This window comes from Dama dama, chromosome 6 (genome assembly GCF_033118175.1).
Source record: "Dama dama isolate Ldn47 chromosome 6, ASM3311817v1, whole genome shotgun sequence".
NCBI classification, from domain to species: Eukaryota; Metazoa; Chordata; class Mammalia; order Artiodactyla; family Cervidae; genus Dama; species Dama dama.
Genome location: NC_083686.1, coordinates 210,564 through 232,754, shown reverse-complemented (window position 1 = coordinate 232,754; position 22,191 = coordinate 210,564). Strand labels below are relative to the sequence as shown.

At 57.0% G+C, this 22,191-nt stretch overlaps 2 protein-coding genes across 6 annotated transcripts in view; one reads left to right on the top strand and one right to left on the bottom strand.

Moving 5' to 3' along the window:
- Window positions 1–318: 318 nt before the first annotated feature.
- ATP5ME (ATP synthase membrane subunit e) lies at window positions 319–1,946 on the top strand. 5 transcript variants are annotated; one of them, XM_061145306.1, is made up of 4 exons: window positions 319–543; window positions 870–924; window positions 1,317–1,415; window positions 1,669–1,946. In XM_061145306.1, the coding sequence occupies exons 1-4, from the start codon at window positions 346–348 to the stop codon at window positions 1,785–1,787; spliced, it is 471 nt and encodes a 156-aa protein (XP_061001289.1). In that variant the 5' UTR covers window positions 319–345; the 3' UTR covers window positions 1,788–1,946. The 5 variants fall into 5 exon arrangements, with proteins under 5 accessions (XP_061001289.1, XP_061001288.1, XP_061001292.1 ...); XM_061145305.1 differs by having other exon boundaries at window positions 329–555; XM_061145309.1 differs by having other exon boundaries at window positions 331–489; window positions 1,868–1,946.
- Window positions 1,947–3,947: 2,001 nt separating this feature from the next.
- The window catches only part of PDE6B (phosphodiesterase 6B), a 28,522-nt gene continuing 10,278 nt past the window's right edge, over window positions 3,948–22,191 (bottom strand). Inside the window, exons 4-22 of the mRNA XM_061145125.1 lie at window positions 15,405–15,545; window positions 15,242–15,316; window positions 14,331–14,395; window positions 13,474–13,540; window positions 13,256–13,303; window positions 12,385–12,534; window positions 12,143–12,286; window positions 11,764–11,829; window positions 11,170–11,316; window positions 9,785–9,892; window positions 9,439–9,548; window positions 9,236–9,323; window positions 8,735–8,835; window positions 8,394–8,501; window positions 7,829–7,892; window positions 7,445–7,519; window positions 6,051–6,134; window positions 4,776–4,923; window positions 3,948–4,009 (exon numbers count right to left, since the gene is read on the bottom strand). Of these exons, the coding sequence (XP_061001108.1) occupies window positions 3,948–4,009; window positions 4,776–4,923; window positions 6,051–6,134; window positions 7,445–7,519; window positions 7,829–7,892; window positions 8,394–8,501; window positions 8,735–8,835; window positions 9,236–9,323; window positions 9,439–9,548; window positions 9,785–9,892; window positions 11,170–11,316; window positions 11,764–11,829; window positions 12,143–12,286; window positions 12,385–12,534; window positions 13,256–13,303; window positions 13,474–13,540; window positions 14,331–14,395; window positions 15,242–15,316; window positions 15,405–15,545 (1,851 nt within the window). The remainder of the gene's footprint in view (window positions 4,010–4,775; window positions 4,924–6,050; window positions 6,135–7,444; window positions 7,520–7,828; window positions 7,893–8,393; window positions 8,502–8,734; window positions 8,836–9,235; window positions 9,324–9,438; window positions 9,549–9,784; window positions 9,893–11,169; window positions 11,317–11,763; window positions 11,830–12,142; window positions 12,287–12,384; window positions 12,535–13,255; window positions 13,304–13,473; window positions 13,541–14,330; window positions 14,396–15,241; window positions 15,317–15,404; window positions 15,546–22,191) is intronic.

Below are 22,191 nucleotides of genomic sequence, written 5' to 3'. Positions count from 1 at the left end.
GCCCGGACAGGCCTGGGTGTGGCTGCGGCCGCACTGGAGCCGCGGGCGGGGCGGGACAGGCAGGAGGGAGAGCGCTCGGTTTTGCACTTTGTACAGTGGACTCACACTTTTCAAATATTTGTACCCGAGGTGTCCGGGCCTCGATTTGTGCTCAACCTGGTTCGAAAACGTCAGCGGACAGGAAGGTTGCACCCGCTGCGGGGAACACGAACTCGCTGGCGGCCACTGCACAGGCGGAATCCGCCGCGCGCCGCGCCTGATGACGTCACCCGGGCGGGCGCGCGCGCCGTTCGCCCTCCGGCCGCCAGGGGTCGGCACTCGGCGTCCTCGAGCTGTGGACGGCGCATGCGCATGCCCGGCCGCGCCTCTGTGTCTGCGTTTCCGCGGTGTTTAGGGCCTTGTGGCGGCCTCTTTGGTCCGAATTGTGCTTCCGGCGCGAGGGTCACGGACAAGATGGTTCCGCCGGTGCAGGTCTCTCCGCTCATCAAGGTGAACCAGGCTCCGCAGCCGCCGCCGCTGATCGGCTCTGCGTGGGCAAAGCGCGTGAGCGTCTCGGTGGGGCTCGAGGCCCCGGCCCGGCGCCCCCGACTCTCAGCACCCCCTGCCCTGACCCGGAGGCTGCGACCCACCCCCCCCCATCGGGCCCCGACGCCGCGGGTGTGATCCCCCCTCCCCCCACCCCTCTCTCAGCGCCCGGGACCCCCGCCCTGACCCCGACCCTGTGGGCTGAGACTCCCCCATCGGGCCCCGAAGCCGCGGGTGTGACCCCCACCCCCCTTCCCCTCTCTCAGCGCCCCGGACCCTGCCCCTGTGGGCTGAGACCCCCAGGCGCGGTCCCCCCTGCCTCCCCTGACCGCTTTTCCCCACAGCTCGGCCGTTACTCCGCCCTGTTCCTCGGCATGGCCTACGGCGCCAAGCGCTACAGTGAGTGTCCGCGGGCGTCTGCGGCCCCCCGGCCGGGGCGGGAGAGGGGCGGCGCGGGAGGCCCCTGACCTGAGACCCGAGAGGGCCGGACCCCCGCGCGCCGCTGGTTGGAGGTTGGCCGGGCAGCCCCTTGCAGCACAGAGGACTGAGTGCGGGGCGGCTGGGTGCCTGGAGTGGCCGCGGGCGTCCTGTAGCTGCCCTCTGGGTCGGGCTCTCCGTTAGGAGGTGGGTATCAGGCCTTTACCTACATCCAGGTAAAGGAGAGTGGGAATCGGGCTCCCCTGGCACTTACGGTGTACCTGAGGATGGCTTTGCCTATGAACTGAATTCCTTTTAGAGCTTCAGTGAAAACGTTCACTGGATACCCCCCGCCCCTGACTGTCCTTTGACAGATTACCTTAAACCCCGGGCAGAAGAGGAGAGGAGGCTCGCAGCCGAGGAGAAGAAGAAGCGGGATGAGCAGAAGCGCATCGAGCGGGAGCTGGCGGAAGGTGCTCACGCGGCTGGCTCTCCTAGATTTGTCCCCTGCCCCGCGTTGGGTTTTCAGAAACAGCTGCTGCTTCATAGGGAGCAGCAAGTGGAGAAGAAAGGCCGCCTTCTCCGTTTCCACTGGCCCCTGGGCCATCCTTTGCGGGGTGGGCTGGGGGTGGGGAAGGAGAGCCCTTGTGGGGCGTGGGTGCTAACCTGCCTTTAGTGAGGCTCGGCCCCTGGGCCTTAGAGGTGGACTCTCTCTCTCACCGTTAGAGGCCAGCAACCAGAGCCAGGCTCCACCCTCCCTGACTGCGGGGCAGGTCCTAGTGAGGACCCGCGGGTCAAGGAAGGCTGAGGACAGAGTGGAAACGGAGCATAGCCAGGCTGCGTGAGAAGAGACGCTGGATGGTTTAGCCCCAAAATCTATGGGCATGTGCCTGTGTAATGGAGTGTTTTCCTTCTAACTTTCCAGCCCAGGAGGATACCATATTGAAGTGAGCCAGCCCTTCTCCGGAGCAGTATGGATGAATAAAGTTTTCTGTGCTCTGTCAGTCTCTGACTTTCCTTTATTGTCCCCAGTAGTTTGGTTTCTGGACTCAGGCTCAGTTGTATGCCAACCTTCTCAGATTATGTGCAGTGTGAATGGAGAGGGATTCCAGAAAAACTAATCAATGATTCAGTGATTGGTACATAAACAGGGCGGAACACAGAGAAACTTCATCGCTTGCTCTGGGGGCTGGGGGGTGGGAATGAGGAGGGGAGCCCTTACGGATGCAGTTTGTAACAGAGGCGCAGCTCACCCAAGCATCATGGGTGCTGCTGAGCTTCTCCCCTGAGCCCTGGCTCAGACCCTTGGACAGGCAGGAAAGGGAGGGGTGGGGGTGTCCTGATGCCCTTAGTGGTATAACTTGGATTTCTTTTCTCCTTTTGCACATTCTCCTCTTGACCCCAGGTAGGGGATGTGGCCTCCTGAGGACTTGGCTGGGGTGCAGCTAGCTTTTCAGTGGGCTTGGGCCTTTGTGCCTGAACAGACAGCAGACTCTGCCCCTGCTGGCTATGCCTCTTCAAGCCCAGTGCATGCATGCCATGTTGCTTCAGTCGTGTCCAACTCTGTGCGACCCTATGGACTGCAGCCTGCCAGGCTCCTCTGTCCATGGGATTCTCCAGGAAAAGAACACCAGAGTGTTTGAACTTTGAACTTTTTTAAGGTTTGTGTTTTTATGAACTAAAGCCAACAATGAATGATCTGATGAAACCAGAGTGGGTTGCCGTGCCCTCCCCCAAGGGATCTTCCTGACCCAGGGAATGACCCCTTGTCTCTTACATCTTCTGCATTGGCAGGAGAGTTCTTTACCACTGACGCCACCTGGAAAGCCCACAAATGTTATATATTTAATATGCGTGCATGAGGCCTGGTGTCAAAAGTTGCTATTGCAGCTTTGTGCCTGGAGTGGACTTCCTAGGCTTCGAGCCCCAGTTCATTTGTTTTCCCTGTTCTCAGTAAAGGGGAGGCTGGGGTGCATGCCCCCTAGGAGTTCCTGAGGGTGGTGGGTGGCTGGCACTGGGTCCCTCTGGGAACTGGGGGGGGACCCTAGTCACACGCTCTTGTCCTCAGGTGTCACTGTGAGCTGAAGGTTGTGTGGGGGCCCTTGCGTCCCCTGCCCGCTGCTGCCGGGAGCTGTGGAGAAAGCGGCATCTGAACCAGCCTTAACCCAAGTGACCTTGCAGCACTGGCCGTGGCTGTAGCCAAGAGGAATTTCCAGTGTCTGGAAACAATTGCTTTGAAGCTAACATTACAAGTTAAAGTCCTTTATTTCTATCAGATATTTAGCACCCATTTCAAGTGTGAGTCGTGTGTTCTGTCTGGGTCTGACTTGGCTTTTCTTCCCGGCTCAGAACCATTTGGTCCTTGGAGGTGTGTGGTTGCTTCCATGAAGGAAACCTCAGGGGTGCAGGAGGACTTGGGCAGGCCACAGGTGCGGATCCCTCAGCAAGGTTCAAAGCAGCTCCCTGGGCAGCGTTTATTAACAGATTATTTCTGCACAGATCACTTAGCTCTGATCACTGGTCTCACAGCCTGGACCTTTCTGGCAGGATTTCTGGTTGGTCACAAATGAATGTCCTCCGCCACATAAAAAAGAGCAGCATGTTTTCTTTTGATTTTATTCTAAATTTCTATTCATATATTTGTTCCTAAACCAGATGGGAATTGGTGTCTATGTATCTATTTCTCCACCCTTATACACATAAATACATGTGCAGTTGTGAATACATTCACCCAGTGCTTTCAGACACACAGTTCACAGACCCTTTTTGAAGATCTCATGGTGGTATGATTATGTATCCAAAAGTTGGATGAGGGTAAGGTAGGCTACACTGTTCAGATCATTCATTGTTGGCTTTAGTTCATAAAAACACAAACCTTAAAAAAGTTCAAAGTATCCAAAATGGTCTTCAGTCATTTTCTCAGGCTCCCTAACCTCTTGTACCAGTGGTTAGAGGTGGAGTCCCAGGGTGGGGGTGGGGTGTGGGGCAGGGGCCCGCCGGCCACCTCAGAGGATGCGGCAGGTAGAAGACCGGGGTGCTGGGCCGCCGTTGCAGATTTCTGTGCCCGCTGCAAGAGAAGACAGACGGTGAGCGAGGACCACGAATGGCCCAGCACCTCCACTCGCCCTGCAGGGGGAAGGGCAGGGCAGGGGCTGGTCTGCCTAAGCCGATTAGCCCAGCCGATCCTAATTTAGTTCCTGATGACGCTCCAGCAGTGGTCTCGCAGCTGGCTGGTTTCTATGGGTTCTCTCCCCTGCGGACATTTCAGAGAATGGTGATGACAGTCGCAGAGCACAAACAAGGCTCGGGGATTCTGATTTGGGGGACACTGGCTGGTCACAGTGAAGCCGTGCTCCCACAGTGCTGGGGGTGGGGTGGGGAAGTGACCAAGCTCTGCACCTGGACGGGAACACCACGCGTGCTGACCCCTAGCTTGCTTCTTAGGTTCCGTGGGTCTGCTGTTTGAGCTCTGAGGCTGACGTGGGAGTGTAGATAGTTTATGAGCTACTTAAGAGGGAACTGCTGATTGATGGGAACAGAGGAGCTGTTAAGAGTTGGCTTTCCTCCCCTTTATAAAGGTGACTTCCCTCCAGAATCCCTGAGTCGGACCCCGAGCAGGCCCTTTCAGACCGGGCTCATCAGCTGCACTGAGTCAGCCAGCCCGTTCCTAAGGGATGGGCCTCCATCTGGCGGGGTGGCCGTCTGTGCAGCCCAGAGTCCGGGTACACTGACCACAGGGCTGCCTTGTCCAGACAAGTGTCCCCTCACACCCGCCCCCTGCAGGCCAGGGCCAGGCCGCGTGGCCTTGGTTGAGGCTGGAGTGGAGCCCAGACCTTTCTTGGCCGTCGTCTCCTCTTTCTTCTGGTCCTCCAGGGCCTTCACCTTGGCTTCGTACTCATCGGCCAAAGCCTTCCACTCCTTCCTGTTGTTCTGCAGCCGGTCAAACATGGGCAGGATCTCCTCGTGGAAGCGGGAGAACTCCTGGAAAGGAAACAAGTCAGACCACACCCCCAGCGTCTCCTGGGCAGGATGGGCTGGAGGTGGGGTGGTTAGAGAGGCCACATCCCCAGCAAAGACCTAACAAGGGAGAAAGCCTTGTGGTTTGTTTTCTTGAGGTTGGAACAGGAGCTGTGGGGTGAGGTCCTGAAGAATCGAGTAGAAAACATCCAAGCAGAAAGGACATTCCCTAGCAGGGGGCTGAGAAGGCCAGGCAGACATGCGGGTCCCGGGGCCCCTTCACCCTCACTCATACATCGCATGTCACCTTCCTGGGGCCCCTTCACCCTCACTCATACATGGCATGTCACACAGAGCACATGCTCACACTGAACACCTGGACACACAGGCTGTGCGGGTAGATGGAGGCAGGGATGGCCTGGGAGGGAGGGCCTGGTGGGCCCTGGTGGTGACAACCAAAGGACCAGCACGTGTGTCCTGGCACTCACAGACCCCAGCCCCTGGTGGAGGCAGAAAAGGGAGCTGGTGCTTCAGTAAAGGGAAGCACAAGGCCTCGGGGGCGGAGGTGGGGAGTGGGACAAGCCAGTCAGAACCCAACACCCTTCTTGGAGTATGGGGTCTGCCCCCGAGACTGCAGCAAACAGTCGTGGCAGCTGACCTTCCAGAGGGCTCTGCCCCCACCCCTTGGTCAGTCCCCAGAGCCGAGGTCCAGCACCTGCCCCAGGTCCTTGGCTTGCATCCCACTACCCCCAGCTCTGCCCAGGTGTTTGCGGGGTCGGGCGTGCCCAGGTGGCGGCTAGACCACCCCCATCTTCCCAGGGCTCAGACCCTGAGTGGATGCACCACACATACCCTGCAGTTGGTGCCTTGACAGCATTGTGTGGGCCCTGCATGGGGGTGCCTTTAGATGGGGTTTGGGAAGGGATGTTTGGGGTGTGACGTCAGGGTGTGCAGGAGGACGTTCTGGGAGGGAGAGATTGGGGTGGGAAATTTCATGATCCTTCTGAGGAAATGACAGGGAGGGGATCCCCTTGGGGTGAGACTGACGATTTTGAGTTTAAGTGCAGATTTGAGGGGGGAGGAGCCCCACAGCAGCCCCCGCCTCACCCCTCCCCTGCAAGCCCAGCCAGGCCCTGGGCTGTCCTGCTCACCTTGTACACGAACGTGCACACGAAGTCGATGAAGCCGACCTGCAGCTTGGGGAGCTCGGCTGCCTTGTTCCGGTCCATCATTGGCTTAAGGAGGAGCAGGGACACCCTCACTCATACATCACATGCCTCCCTGAGCCCCAGGACTCAGCCCCACCCCCACCTGATGAACCTGTCCATGTAGGGCTTACCTTAGAAGGGAAACCCGGGACCCAACACTCCCCTCCAAGACACTGCGCCATTCTGGGGAGCTGCCCTAGGTGGCGCTGGGCCCCTGACACGCCAGCCCCGGTGTGGAGCCTGGAGCCGAGTTCCTCTGGCTCCCCCCATGAGCTATCCATGGTCCTGACCCAAGACCTGACCCACAACTCGTAAGGAGCAAAGCCCAGATATTCTGAAGGAACTGATTTAGTGTCCAGCCTCTGGACAGCCCCTCTGAGCTGCCTCCTGGCAGTCTCTTCCTCACAGCTGCCCACTGTCTGGAGCTCAGCGTGCTGCAGTGAGTCATGCAGGACCCTAGTGTCCTAGCCTGGGGAGACAGACAGGCTGCCTGTCCTCCCACCAAGATTCGGGGTTGGTCAGGGCACCCTTTCCTGTAGTCTGCACCTGGCCCCAGGCCTTCGCAGCCCCATGCTCAAAGAGCTCTTCAGAGGCTGGAGTTGGCCTGTGAGACCAAACCTTCCTCTGTCTCTTCTGCTCATTGTTGGGCAGTGCTTGTGTCCTTGTCCCCATGCAGGTGCCAGTTCAGTCTAGCAACAGATTCCTGATCCCCACATTGCTGACCCAAAGATCCTGGCATCCTGTGGGCCTGTGGGCAGATGGAGCTCCAGGTACACCAAGTCTGCCTCCCTCTCTCACCTCCACTCCTGTGAGGTCTGGTGACCGTGGGCACAGGTCCAAGCCCCCATGTCCTTCCAGTAGTGGGCAGTCCTGCTCTGCACACCACCCCAGCCCTGCCGCACACTCCCCACCTCGGCTACTCCCTCCACAGCTACAGCCACATCCAGGTGAGCCCTGGACTCCGGCCACCACTCCCCCGCCCAGCATTCTCCCCATGGGCCAGGCCTGCCCCACCCTGAGCCTCCCTGGAGCAGCTCGCAGCCACATAGGGGCTCACTGCAGAGCTGCCTGGGCCCATGGGGGCTCTCGACCAGGAGCCGCAGCCTGGCTCCGCGGCTTCGGCAACAGCTGTCCACCTCTGCAGGGCATCACTTCTTTACCCAATCCCTGTATTTCCACAACTTTACCCAGATCCAGGCTCATGTCACATGACCCCACAAAGTGAGAGTTAGGCCCCAGGATTCCAGAACCCCTGGGGGTCCCCAGTCTGCACCCAGCCAAGCCTGAGGCTCCCAAGGACCGAGACAGCTGTTGAGGATACTGGAAGCGACACTCACAATGGGCTGCTGATCCAGAACTGTCCTCTCCAAGTCCCCTTGTTCCCAGAACTCAGCTGCCACCAGCAGAGCGACCTGAAAGGTACACAGAAGGCAAGCACCCGGTGGATTCAGCGCTTGGTCAGATATTGTCCTGAGATCCTGCCAGAATGGCCAGGGCCCTCGGCCTTCTGTGCCCCAGACTGGTGGCCCTACTACTGAGGCTACACTGCTGTGGTACCCAGGAGCCTCCTCCAGCGTGGCGGCTCTGGCTGGGCCCCAGAGCTGGGCAGCCACACTCGCCTCACCTTGCAGACAAGTGGGGCTATTTCCCTACCCCAGGCCCCACTTAGATGCAACCCCATGCAGACTGGCAAGATGTCTGGGGACCCATGTGACTCTGACCTTGCTCTGAACTTCCCAGGGCTTGGTGATGGCAGACAGGTCACACGCCGTCATCATCATGGCCCTGTGGGCAGATGGAGTTCCAGGGATGCCCAGCCTGGCCTCCCTCCTTGCCCTCCACCCCTGCAAGGCCTGGTGTCCCTGGGGGCACAGATCCAAGCGCCAGTGTCCTTCCAGTAGTGGATGTCCTACCCTGCACACCACTCCAGCCCTCCCCTGTCACCCCAGGCCGCCAGGGATGAAAGTCAGCAAGTGTTTCTTGGGGGCCAGTGATTTACACATATCTCCTCATTGGGCCACTGGGACAGGCCTGGGGCTGGACTAGTTCTGAATCTCCACTTTGCAGATGAAGGAATGGAGGCTCATAACGTGAGCAAATTATTTAACTGTGGACTCAGCCTGTCTGATCCCAAATCCTGCAGCCTCCCCGGAAAGGAGAGCAGCTGGGGTGGGGGCATGGACGCTGTCCAGAAGTGAGCTGCCCAGGCTCTGGGCTCCTAGTCCGGCCCATGGAGCTTTGCAGGAGGCACTGCAATCGAGGGGTGAAGCCGCGCGTTCTGCTCACATGACGATCTCCTTCCTTGTGGTCTCCAGGGACAGGTATTCCACCCAGCTCTTCCTGTCCTCATAGTTCTTGGACTCATCCACAATTTTCTGGAACATCGTCCTCTTCCTGAACCCGAAGGACAAAGTGAGGGAGTCGACCCCTCCCTCCCACCCACGCAGGACCCTGCCAACTTGTCCTTCTTGGTCTGAGCTCCACCCACCCTCCAAGAGAGGAACCGAGGCCGGAGTCCAGGCCTGGGGTCCGGAGGTGGGGCACGTGTCTGGGGCCCCAGGTACCCCTCTGCCGGCTCCTTCCCAACAGGGCCCTGGGGTGCCAGCGGGGCGGTGGGCGGCACCCACTTGAAGTAGAGTGCCAGGTCCGTGGCGATGATGGCGATGTCCATGAGGTGGATCACGTGCTCGTGCTGCCGCCGGTTCAGGTTCTGGTAGATGTTCAGGGTCTGCCGGGAGGAGGGGGGAGGGGGCGCTCCCGTCACAGCTGCGCCCACTTCTGTGCCTGTCCCCAACTCCCTCCTGGAGGCTGTCCATCTGTCCCTCCCCGTGTCGCTGGCCATGTTCTACCCAAGGGTCATGGGCCCCAGACGCTGGTGGCCCCATATTGCACTGGGGGGGCGTCTAACAGCCCACCTCCCCTCAACACCTGGGATATGAGCCCCCGCCCCCAGGGGGCATTTCCAAACTGGAACCACCAGACAGTCCCATCGCCCCATCGCTTCTCATCACCCCTGCCTCCCTTCTCAGCCCAGAGCAGTGTGGCGTGGTCGCTGGCAGTGGAGGTTCAGGGGTGCAGGCACAGGTCAGCTGGCCAGCAACTAGGGAGAGTGAGGGGAGGACACGGACCTCCTCGGAGAGAAGGAACTTCCCGAACTCCAGGTGGTGTCGTTCCAAAATCGAGGAGCCGTGGAGCTTGGCTAAAGGGTTCTGGGACCTGTCACAGAGGTTTGGCTAAGAACAAGCAGTGGGCAGAGGCCCCAGGGCAGCCTGTGTGCCCAGCACCCCAGGGAAGGGGCAGCACCCTCAGAGGCCCCAGGACGCGCGCCTACTTCATCTGGTACAGGTTGTTGGTGCCCCGATGGTCAATGTCGTGGCACAGGCCTGCGGTCACCATGGCAAAGGCCTCCAGGTCCGTGTAGTAGCTCTTCAGCTTGCCCGTCTGCAGAGACAGGCGCCCAGATTCCTCCTGCCCACCTCCCTTCCTGCCCTGCCTGGCCCCCTGGGAGCTCAGCTGAGCCAGCAGCCCCTCCCCAGCTCGCGTGCCCGCACTGCTTCCTGCCTTGAAGGCCCCGCCTTCAGGCTCCCCGCCCCGGGCGCCGCTGTGTGGGGCAGGCGGCTCCTCCCAGCTCCGATCAGACAGGGTGCCCTCTCCCCACCCCTACCCCGTCCACGCACCATGAGCAGCGTGAACATGGTCTGGGCCACGTTGAAGCCGTGGCGCCAGTTGTGGTAGGTGATTCTCCTGTAGCCCTTGCTCACGGAGAACAGGAACCGCACCAGGACCTGCGGGAGGTGAGACACGGGGTCCAGGCACCGCAGTGCCCAGTTCCAGCGACGCATTTCCAGCTGACGGCAGTGCGAAAGGCTCACGTCCCTCCCCGCCCCGCGGCCCTCCTGTCCACTGGCCTCCAACTGCCTTCCTGGAGGCACCTCGGGGTGGACGAGGGGTGGACCGGGGCAGGGGGGCGCAGGATGGGTGGAAGGGGAGCGGATGGGGGCGGGGCGGAGGAGGGGCACGGAAGAGGGGCGGGCAGGGGGCGCGCGGGGGGCGGGCCGGGAGTGGATGAGGGGGGACAAGGGGGCGGACGCGGGGCGGAGGGGGGCGGACGGGGGTGGCAGGGAGCCAGAAGAGCGGAGCTGAGGCCGAGAACAGCTCCAGCGTCCACAGGATGCCTGGGGCCTCCATCCTGTTGCCAAACCTCGGGTCGGGAAAGGATCCCAGGCAAGGGGCCTGGAATATTTTAGAAGAAAATGTCCATTTCAGCCGTGGGCATCTGAGTGGGGCAGGATGTGTGGGCACCGGGCACAGTGGCGGAGAAAGAGGTGGTTGCTGAAGGCCCAGAGGTTGAGGGGCAGCAGGAGGGTGAGCCTTCCTCTGAAGGGCAGTTGCGTTTGGATGATAGAACACGGGCTCAACGGAGCTTCTTACTGCTTCCACAGCGTTTTTAGGGCCAGAAATTATTTGGAATTCTTGCATTCTGTTAGTATTTTCTATAATGTATTTCTTTTGTGTTTTCCCTTAGTTTTTTGGGCAGCGTCTTAGAAAATGCCAGACTGCTGCGCTTGTCTGGACCGTAATGTAAGATGTTCTCTGACTTGACTTAGGGAAGCAGATGCTCCCTAAATGTGGATGCAGGCAGAAGCCGGAAAGCCACAGGGAAGCAGCAGAGCTGGGAAGGTGGACCCTGCTCCCGGGGACCAGCCCCGAGGGGCCCGCTGTGCTCACACCTACAGGGCACCGTGTGCTTTCTGCGCAGGTGCTGGGCTGCTTCTGCTAGGCCCCCTGCTCCTGACACCAGACCCCCGCTGCTGCCCAGTGATGTGTGATCAGACTGCCTGCAGCACAGGCAGTATCACAGACTGTGTATCACACTCTCCTTCCGTCCGTCCATCCAGTGATGTAGTCTCCACACACTTGCTGTGTGTATTTTGCTGGCCTGCACTGTCCATTCTGTGTGGACATGGCTTGCCCCCAGACTTCCTGTGGGAACTGGAATCCAGACCATCTCTCTCTGACCTCCTGGGAGAGCTGGGACCCTGGATCACAAATGAGCCCTCACCTCCTGGGGGATCTGGAACTTTCGAACCACACCCAGCTCATAGTACATCTGGATACCGCATTTGACCAGCTCCAGCTCCGTGCACTCCAGGTCCGAGAAGTGGAACTCGTAGATGTCAAACTTGGCGGGCCCTGGCAGGACTTCCTTCTGTGGGAGGGACAGTGGGGCTGAGGGGCGGGCCCGCCGGAGCCCTGCCTGCTCCTTGGCTTCTCTCAGGATCCTCTGTCCAGCCTCAGATACGCCAGGTGTCTCTTAACTTTGGCCTGCAGCCTGAGGCACTCTCAGCCCCTCCTGGTTCACCCCTTTCCTCTCCCCTTCTCCCACAGGTGGCCCAGCAGCAAGAATTTGCCTGCTGGGCAAGTGAAGTTGTGAGGGAGATGCAAAGATACACACATGCGTGGGCACACGCCGAGATCAACAAGGACATGTGAATACACAGGCACGTGGGAGGATATACAGACACACAGGATCACAGGGACGGGCGTGTTCAGCACAAACGCCACAGGACCACCCTCTGCCACCTAGGGGGGTGGTATCTCCCCTTGCTCAGGGCTCCTCGCCACCCCCCCACCCTGGGCAGGGCCGGACTCTGACCAGGATTTTCCCCAGCTCGTCCTCCTCGCAGTCGGCGGGCTCCTTCCCGAGGCGTTCTCTTGTTGGCTGGGAGAGAAGATGTATGAGACGGTGACGGTGTCAGCTGCCCCCCTCGTGGCTGTGGGACAGGGTGACCCCTCGGGGAGCCCCAGCCGGAGCCTCTGGCCTCAGAGACCGTGGCGGTGGCCTCGGGCCGGCTCTTGTTCCCTCCGCACAAGTCCCAGCTCTCCACCTGGACAATGGTGGTTGAGCCCTCACACAGCACGACCGGAAGGGCTGGGATCTCTGCTGGGGGCGTGCGGCTGGGCAGGGAGCCCCCGGCGGTGCAGCATGTGCAGGTCTAGGCCACACCCCGCCCCCGTGGGCGTGCCGGACGCACCAGGATCAGCTGGATCTCCTCCCTGTCGCACCGCACGTGGTACAACACCATGTCCTGGGCGATGTCCTTGCGGTTCTCCAGCTTGTTCATCTTGTCGTAGGTGTCAGTGTTCAGCGCCGACCACCCCAGGAACTGCGTGAGGGACTGCAGGCGCATATCACCCCATGGGTGCCCCGGGGCACCCCTGGGGCGGGCTCCCAGGCCTGGGCCCCACCACCCAGGGGCCGCCTCCGGAACCCCACCTCCATCAGGACTTCATCCTGCTCGTCGAAGGGCTTCCCGTCCTTCCTGTTGTAAAATGTTGCGACCCCCACGATCTCCTCCTTCTTGTTGACGATGGGCATGGAGAGGACGTTCTTGACAACCCACCCAGAGTCATCCAGAGGCCCCGCCTGCGGCGAGAGGTGTCCAGAGCTGACCGCTGCCCTGGGTCCGACCCTGGCCTGTGCCTGCTTGTCACCCAGGGAGCATGAACATCGCTTCTTCTGCCCTCAAAGGGCAGAGGCTGGGTCCCTGCTTCCGTCTGTTGGCCCACCATGCCTGCGAGCTGGCGGTGACCTCTTCCTGGAAGAGGCGGAAGATGTCCACCAGGACGCCTCACCGTTCAAGTGCTGTAGTCACATCGGTTCCCGCTCTTGGAGCCCCCCCGCTTCCCCCCTCCCCTGCCGCTTGACCGGATGCTCTGCTGCCAAGTTCCCAATAATTGCTGAACAAGGGGCCTGGCATTCCCCCAGGCCCCACAGAGAGTGTGGTGGGTCCCCGTTCACATTCCACTCATGGTTAGCCAGTGAAATATGGACCCTGGCCAGTTCCTGGAGGAGGCCCTGAAAGATAAAGCCCAGTTCCACAGTCCACATGACCTGGGCCTCCTTCGGAAAAGAGCCCACCCTGATCGTGTGTCCCCAGATGGAGCAGATGTGAACCCTTGCCACGTACAGCTGCAACCACCCAACCAGCCGAGCTGAGTGCACAGAACATGCTTTGCTGGCATTAGCCTGTGAGATCTGAGGTTGTTTCTTAAGCAGCAAAAATGAATTCAGTTCATCATTTCTGAATCACAACATCTTTTTCCCTAAAGTATGGTACACATTCCATTAATGAATAGACAGATACCTGAAAATTGAACATTTCATCGGCAGGGGCATTCATAATGTTACAGATCTGAAAAAGGATCAGAAATACAATTTCACTTGAAGTGGCCAAATATAGAGTATGATTCTAAAATAGACTGTCCAATCTGATGAGCTTCTGTGTAGGCAAAGCTGGGGCACACAGGCCTGTGGGGAGGACTGGGGTGCCATGGGTCAGGTGCAGGGCTCTGGGGGACTCACAAAGCCACTTTCTGCCACGTAGGTTGGAAGGCCGCTGGCAAGGGCCCAGTGGTCAGCCGGGGGCGAGCTGTGGGGAGAGAAGCAGGGGGTGGATGGGCAGGCGCTCGGGCGTGTGTGTGCCGATTCCCTTCCCCGGGCGCCAGGTGGGTGTGGGAAGCAGGCAAAGACTTGAAGAAGGGGAGGGCAGGCCAGGGCTGGGTCTGGGGATGCCCGAGCTGCGTTGTGCCTCCTTCTCTGCCCGTGAGGAGGACCCCACCCTGCAGGAAGCCCCCCGTCTTCCTGGGAGCCACAGGCATCCCCCCCGCAGGCTTGGCTCTGGGTCCTGCTTCCTGCGTGAGCCCCGCGGGGCAGGGTCCTAATGGGGTTCTGGGGCTTGTGCAGCTGTGTGGCTGTGGGGCTGGAAGTGACCAGCTGCCACCCCTGGTCTCTCCAGGCTGCCCTCACCTCCACTGGCTCTGCTGCCCGCTGGGCTGGTCCCTCCCGTCCCACCCCCCGCCCCCAGCTGTGCAGTGTTGTGCCTCCCTGGAGACTCCGCCTGTGGGCTGACCGGGTGAGCCAAGATGAGACCCTAAGGGCCTCAAAGGCCAGTCACTGCTGACAGGACCACGCGGACAGCCCCGCTGAGCCTTGAGTCCACAGCAATGTTCGTGGGACGTCAGGCCTCCTCGTGACCCCAGGCATTTCCTCCCAGACTATTGAGTCAGCCTCCCTCCGCACTCTGTCCTGCCTCACCCCACAGCGCTGGGAGCGTCGACGTGTGTGGGGGTGAGCTGGGGCCTCGGACTCCGCCGTGACGGGCCCTCAGCCCCGTCCAGCCTGGGCCCTCTGGTAACACTTCTCAGAACCCTGACACTTACGGGATGACCTTGATGTCTTCCTTGCCGTGGAGGATGTAGTCGATGACTTTGTAGAAGAGGATTTCCTGAGAAGCAGACCGCAGCAGGCATGAGGGGCTCCCCAATGGGAACCCCACCACACACACCACACCCACACACACGACACACCACATGAGCCCACATACTGACACGCAGGCACACACGTGAACTGCACACACACGTGGACCAGCACTGTCTGACCTGGGACACGTCTGTCTTCCCTCCAGCCATGTCCCCCCCACACACTGGCCTCTATCCGTCACACAAGTGCGTGCAGCTGAGCCAGGCCTGTGTGTGTCTCTCTCTGTCACACACACACACACCTGTCCCTCCCATATAACTGGGACAAGTTGTGGTCACAGCCAGCCTTTCTGCAGAGATTCCCACATGTACTTGGCACACAGAACCCTTGGAGTTCCTGAGACAGCCTGTTGTCGCCCCACTTGACAGGAGGGGAAATTGAGTCACAGCTCTGATGTGTGACCCCAGCTGGATGCACAACGTGTGGCTGAGGTATCTGCACACGTCCCTACCCCGCTCGCACCCCCACGCAGCCCCGCTTGGGCAGATGTTAGAGCGATCTAAGAACAGGGCAGCAGGTCTGCTCAGCCAGAGCAGATGTTGGTCAGTAAACCAGGCTGACAGCCCTCGTCATGACCAGGCCTGGCCCTTGGCCCCAGAGCGCTGCAGGGGGCTGGTGCTGGGGAGACGTCCTCAGGGGCCTGCCCTCTAGAGCGGTCAGAGAGCCAGGCAGCCCTCCACCCTGTCCTTGCCTCTCCACAGCCTCCTGAGCCTTCCCTCCCACCCGGTCAGCTGGGGCAACCCCTCCCCTCAGGGGAGCTGGGCCAGGAAACCGGGTGCAGGGCAGGCCTGTGCCCCTGCCTGCGACTTACTCGGCCGTCAGGTGTGCGGGGGCCTGAGTATGCCTGGGCCTCTCCCATCAGCACGGGCCACACGTCAAAGAATTCCTGGAAGAGAAGAGAAGGGAGCGGGGCATCGAGTCAGTGGCGGAGCAGGACGAGGCGGGCCGGGGGCCTGAGGGTGCTCGGGCCTCACCTTCTCCTTGGTCATGTCCAGGAGGCCCACCGAGTACCGGTCACAGTTCAGATAGGCCCGAACAGTGTAGAAGGCCTTGTGAAACTGCCTCTCGATGTCTGTCAGCTCCTCAAACACCTTGTTGGCCGACCACAGCAGCACCTGGGGGAGTGGCACAGTGTTGGGTCCGTGGCCACACCCACCCCCGTCTGCACAGCAACACCTGGGTGAGGGCTGTCACACCCGAGACACGCACTTCCACACGTGCACACGGAGCCCGGGACACAGACGATGGTGCCCCGGGGACAAGGACAAGGATGCCCCAGGGACGTGGACAGTGGCGCCTCTCCCGGCATCTCTGCAGGGTGCCAGCACCCGAGGTTTGGTCTAGCATGTGGCCCTTGGCTCCCTGCCTCAGGGTCTCCGGAAGCTTCCCCACAGGTAAGTTCTCCAGGCTTTGGCCACATCCCTGCCACTCACTCCTTGGTGCTGGCCTCAGGCTGTGGTGGTGAGTGAATAAGTGAAAATTTAGATCAATTGCCATGACCTTGAAAGGCAGAGATCTGACCAGTCAGCCCTCCACAACTAGCCTGTGAGAAGCTGGGGCTTGAGAACATGAATTTGTTGTTTTCTGGACGTCAGGTGCTTTCGTGGTCTCTGCAAAGCACGTTGAGATCGAGAATGCCCTGACGCGCTCCAGGAGGGCCTGGCCAGACCCTGCCTGGGACGTTAGCCCCCAGCCGGGCCTGGCTGCTGTGCAGGGTCAGCCTCTCCCCTGACCTCCTCAGCCACGGCCCCGGGCCAGCCCCTCTAGGCCCCACTCCTTCACACACAGTCACCGCCTCCCTGCCTTCTGACCTGTAAGGAGGGCGGCCTGGTGCCCGGTCCCTCCTCCTCCACCGTGAGGAGCCAGCCTCCTTGCCTGGCTCCCTCCCTGCCACTTTGTGAGTGTGTGTGGCAGTGTGTGCATCTGAGAGTGAGTGTGTGCGTGTCAGTCCCCTGTGCCTCTACCCTCAGAGACCTGCTGAGCTCCTTGGTACCAGTCCTGGTGGGAGCAGAACCCATGTCACAGATGTTGGAGCGGGGCGGTCAGGTGCTCAGGTATGTCATGGACAGCTGAGCTTGGGGGTGGGGGGTGTCTGGGCTGAAAGCCTAATTTTTGAGTCATCTGAGTACTTCAGTTCCCAAACCTGTCCTCTTGGAGAGGGACGGAGTGAGGAGGAAAGGACTCGGGTGTCACAGCACAGCCTCTAGGGGAGACCTCCCTGCAACTCCACTTTGCCCCTCCAGTGCCACAGTCGGACCAAGGGCCAGTCCCCATGCTGGACGCTGCTCTGAAGCAGGTTCTATCATGGCCCCAAGGAAATGGGTGCTCAGCAGGTCAGGCAGTGTGTCCACGGTGGTCTGAAGCCAGGTGTGAGGCCCATCCCAGGCCTCTGCCTTCCCCTTCTTCCTGTTTCTCTCTGACTTGAGTCTGGGGTACCGTCTGATGGGATGAGGGCATCTTAGGGGGGCACCTGTAGCCATTGCCATACCAGGTTTTAGAGCATTCCAGCCCCCAGGAAGGTCCTCAGCTCCCAACCAACACCCTGATCCCTCCTAGAACTGCCCTGCTGACCGCTGAGTGTTCTAGAACTTCGTCTAAATGGATTCATGCAGCACCTGTCCCATGCCCGCCCCCCTCTGCCTGTCCCACATCTGTCTGGAGCGGCTCTTCCCAGACCAGTCTGCCCTCTCTGCTCTGTGGGCCCTTGGACTGCTTGTCTGGACTGCTGTGAACTGTGCTGTCTTGGTGGCGCCCCTGGAGCCCCTTCTCTGTCTGAGTGACCAGGAGCCTGTGGTCGGCAGGAGCTGCAGTGTAGCCCTTCACAGATTCATTATGGGTGTTCTTTAACGCTCCAAGATGAAATCTGGGAGGGGCCACCTGGTGACCCTGGAAGTGAGGGGCATCCAGTTGCATTTGGGGACAGATAATGCAGAGGCCTGCACCACCACTGGAATGGGGAGGCTGGCCTGTGAGGCCTAAGCTTATGCTCATACTATGGGGGGGATTTCAGGCTGCCTGGAGGGCAGGGGGAAGATGGGAAAGGTGACCCAGAGGCCCTGGGCAACTTGAGCTCCCAAGGCCCTTATTTAGGGGCAAATTCTTGAATCTTAAAGAATTTTGAGAATCAGTTGTTAAACAAAGCCATTATTCAAGTTAAATAATTAACTTAAAAATTAAGAAAATTAGGGAATTCCCTAGCTGTCCAGTGGTTGGGACTCCACACTGTCAATGCTGAGGGTTTGGGTTTGATCCCTGGTCAGGGAACTAAGATCCCACAAGCCACATGGCCAAAGAACGGAAAGAAAGAAAAAGGAAGAAATTACATTAAGGCAAAAATAATAAATATGCAAATACATTGTTCCCCCATCATTTTACTATAGGTGACTGTTATTCTTATGCTTATGGTTTCTGATAGTGGAAAGAAGGTTCACCCTATGATACATCTTCTCCCAGCCGTGTGTCAAGTGACATCAGAGTGGGCGCTGCAGTGACAAAAATTGGCCTGCACTGCCCAGGGGGGCGAGCCCACCCCTCCTTGCTGCCTCCACTCACATGTCCTGACTTCCAAACACTTCCACATGTTCACAGATCAGGAATACAAGATAGCTTTGAGCCTCGGTGCTCTTTATGTAGCCTTGTGAATTGGGATGCCTCCCACCTCATCCTGGGAGCAGCAGTGCACATGCTCTGCTTTCATACCAGCCAACGGGTCGTGGACAAAAGCATGGCCTGGGCGGCGTGGAGCCAAAGTTCTGTACACCAGGGGCCTCTCATCCAGCTGGTGCTGCAACATGGGCAGTGGGAATCGCAGCTACAACTGGCCAGTCAGCCTCACACAGCAGATCTGAGAGAAATTCCAACATTCCAGGGCCAAGTCTATGATTTCTTTGTTGTTTCTCTGGCCTCTGACTTAAGTGGCCAAGACACCTTCTAAAAGGGGTTGACGGGAGCCCCTGAGGTGGAGTCCATGGGAAGAGTGATCAGGGCTGATTGGCGGTGGTTCTTGACTGGGGAAGGGGCCTAGGACCCTGGAGAATTGCTAAGGTCTATGCGAGGGAGGGGTGGGCATTGTGTATAGAAGTGCTTTAATTTGCAATTGGGGCTCCCCTACAGCATGAGGAAGGAGTGGGCACCAGACTGAACTGCAGGCAATGTGGGAGCCAGGCTTTGTTCATTTCAGTCTTTTCTTTTCAAAAAGAGCTGTGAGATAGAGCTGTGAAGTAGAGTTCTTTAAAATGCTGTTCAGAGTGTAAGGTCTCAGAATTGGCTTTCTACTGGGGTTAGGCGACATCTGAGTGGAAATCAAAGTGTTTAATTGAGACATGAATGCCCACTGTTGGAAGTCCCCTTTATAACTCCCACATCTGTACATGCATGTGGTCTGAAGAGCTGGAAACAACAGGTCTCTGGATGGTCGTGTTTCCTAAGTGTCAGGGATTCATTTGCTGGAATGATATTTACTGCCTGCGTTAGGACTGGTACAACTGGACGATAGAACAGACAAAAATCCTTGACTCTTAGATTCATTTTCTACTGTGGAGAGTGCAGGCTAGAACATAAACAAACAAAGCAACCAGATGGTTCATCACAGGGAGATGAGCAAATTCAGCGGGTCCAGCAGGTGGAGGTAGGTGGGGGGAATGCAGGGCTAGAGTGAGGAGGTGCTCAGGTCAGGGGAGATCTGTCTACAAAGGAGCCATGGGGTGTATAGGGCAGTTTTCTTGGCAGAGGGACCAGCAAGTCCATAAGCCCTTGAGAGGAGCATGGCTGGGGCAGGATGGTGGAGCAAGGAGAGGTGGGCAGGGGCTGCAGGAGAGGCCCTGAGGGCCCCCCAGTGATAGGGCTTAAGTTTTCAAAGTGTGGCTCTGACTGAATTGAGTTGGGGTGGCTAATGAGAGAGGCAGAAGGAGCGGGACTGTGAGACAGTATGCTGGAAGAGGAGCTGAAAAGTGAGGATATCCAGAGCAAGGGCTAGGGGCTCAGAACATGACAGGCAGAGAATTAGAAACCTGGCTTCTCCTGAGATCCAACTTTCCTGGAAGGAACACAGCCCCCTGGGTGAGATCTGCTGGGGGAAGGTGTGTGTGGTGGGGCAGAGTCCGGAAGATGCCCCCAGACTTGCCTCCCAGGCCCACACCTGGGGTGTGTGGGGTGGGTTTGCATCTTGGCCTCAGGCCACTTCTTGAAGCTGCAGATAAGAAGTTGGGGAAATGTCCTCACAGCAGTTAGGTTAAGGGGCCTGACTGAGAGGAAGCTGAGAGAAAGGCAGCCTCAAAGCCAGGGTAGGATGAAAGCCACTCAGAACCCCTCCCAGGGGGACGGCGAGGCCTCACCAAAGGCAAAAGCGCACACAGCGAGCATATGGGAAGAAATAAGGGCTGGAATTTAATGAAATACTTGAATACTACCATCCAGGAGGTTCAACACACACCAAATGGGATGAATTCAAAGACACCCAGGTTATAATCAAGCTGTCGAAAGATGGAGAGACTCTTGAAAACAGTGAGAGAAGAGACTCATCACATACAGGGGATCCTCACTAAGTTTATCAGCAGATTTCTCATCTGCTCTCATTTCAGCACAAAATCTGCTGAAACTTTGGGGACCAGAAGGCAGTGACCTGGTGTATGGTGGTTTAGTTGCTAAGTCGTGTCCGACTCTTGCAACCCCGTGGACTGTAGCCTGCCAGTCTCCTCTGTCCACGGGATTCTCCAGGCAACTCCACTCCACTGGAGTGGGTTGCCATTTCCTTCTCCAGGGGATCTTCCCATCCCAGGAATCGAGCCTGGGTCTCCTGCATTGCAGGCAGATTCATTACTGATTGAGCTGGTCTTCCCAACCCAGGGATCAAACCCAGCTCTCCCATGTTGCAGGTGAATTCTTTACCAACTGGGCCACCAGGGAAGCCCAATCTGGTGTATTCAAAGTGCTAAAATTAAAAAACAACAACAACAAAAAAAAACCTGTCAATCGAGAATCTTGTATCTGGGAAAACTGCCCTTTAAGAGTGAGGGAGAAATTAAGACATCTCCAGAAAAACAAAAGTTGAGGGAATAAATGACCACTACAATTGCCCAGCAAGAAATGCACTCCAGGTAAAATGAAAGGACCTAAGAACCAGAATTATTATAACAATGAAAACTAAAATATTGCTGAAATAAATTAAAGAAGACATAAATAGTTAGCAAGACATTCTTTGCTTATGAAGTAGAAGACTTAATGTTGTTACAATGTCAATACTATCCAAAGTAACCTACAGGTTCAATGTAATCCCTATCAAAATCTCAATGGTGCTTTTGCAGAAGTATAAAAACACATTCTGGAGTTCATATAGCAGCTCAAGAGAATCTTAAATAGTTAAAATAATCTTGAGAAAGACTAAAGCTGGAGGACTCATATTGCCTGATTTCAAAACATAGTACAATCCTACATTAATCAAAACATGATACTAACATAAAGACAGACATATAGACCAATGGAATAGCTTACAGAGTCCAAAAATAAACCCTGGCATATGTGGTCAAATTATTTTTGACAAAAAAAGCTAAGATCATTCAATGGGTAAAGAGTAGTCTTTTCAACAAATGGTGCCAGGAAAACTGGATATCCACAAGCAAAATGATGAAGTTGGACCCTTACCTCACATCATAAGCAAAAATAAACTCAAAACAGATCAAGACCTAAATGTAAGATCTAAAACTATGAACTTAGAAGAAAACACAGGAAAAAAGCTTCCTGACATTGGATTTGGCAATGACTGCTTCAGTTCAGTCACCTAGTTGTGTCCAACTCTTTGCGACCCCATGAACCACGGCACGCCAGGCCTCCCTGTCCATCACCAACTCCTGGAGTCCACCTAAACCCTTGTCCATTGAGTTGGTGATGCCATCCAACCATCTCATCCTCTGTTGTCACCTCCTTCTCCTGCCCTCAATCTTTCCCAGCATCAGGGTCTTTTCAAATGAGTCAACTCTTTGCATCAGGTGGCCAAAGTATTGGAGTTTCAGCTTCAACATCAGTCCTTCCAATGAACACCCAGGACTCATCTCCTTTAGGATGGACTGGTTGGATATCTTAGCACTCCAAGGGACTCTCAAGAGTCTTCTTGCTTATATCTGATTGCTTAGATGTAACATTATGACTGACAACAAAAGAAAAAATAGACAAACTGGACTTTCTGAAAATTAAAAACTTTTGTGCATCGAAAGACACCATTAACAGAGTCAAAAGGGAGGGAGAAAATATCTCCACAATGGGAGAAAATATTTACAAATCATACATCTGTTAAGAGATTAATACAAAGATTATGCAGAGAACTACTAAAATTCAACAACAAAAGCAAACACAACCAGATTAAAAAATGGGCAAAGAAGTTGAATAGACATTTCTCACAAAGAAGAAATACAAATGGCCAATAAACATGAAAAGATGATCAATATCAGTAATCATTAGGGGAATGCAAATCATAACTACAATCAAAACTAACACCCGTTAGGATGACTACTGTTAAAACCCAAACAAAAAATGAGTATTGGCAAGGAAGTAGAGAAATTGGGACCCTTTTGCACTGTTGGTGGGAATGTAAAATGGCACAGACACTTTGGAAAACAATATGGAGGTTTTTTAAAAAAATTATACAGAATTACCATATGATCCAACATTTCCACTTCTGGTCATACACTCAAAAGAATTGAAAGCTGGATTTCAAAGAGATATCTGTGCACCCATGTTCACAGCAGCATTATTCATAATAGCTAAAAT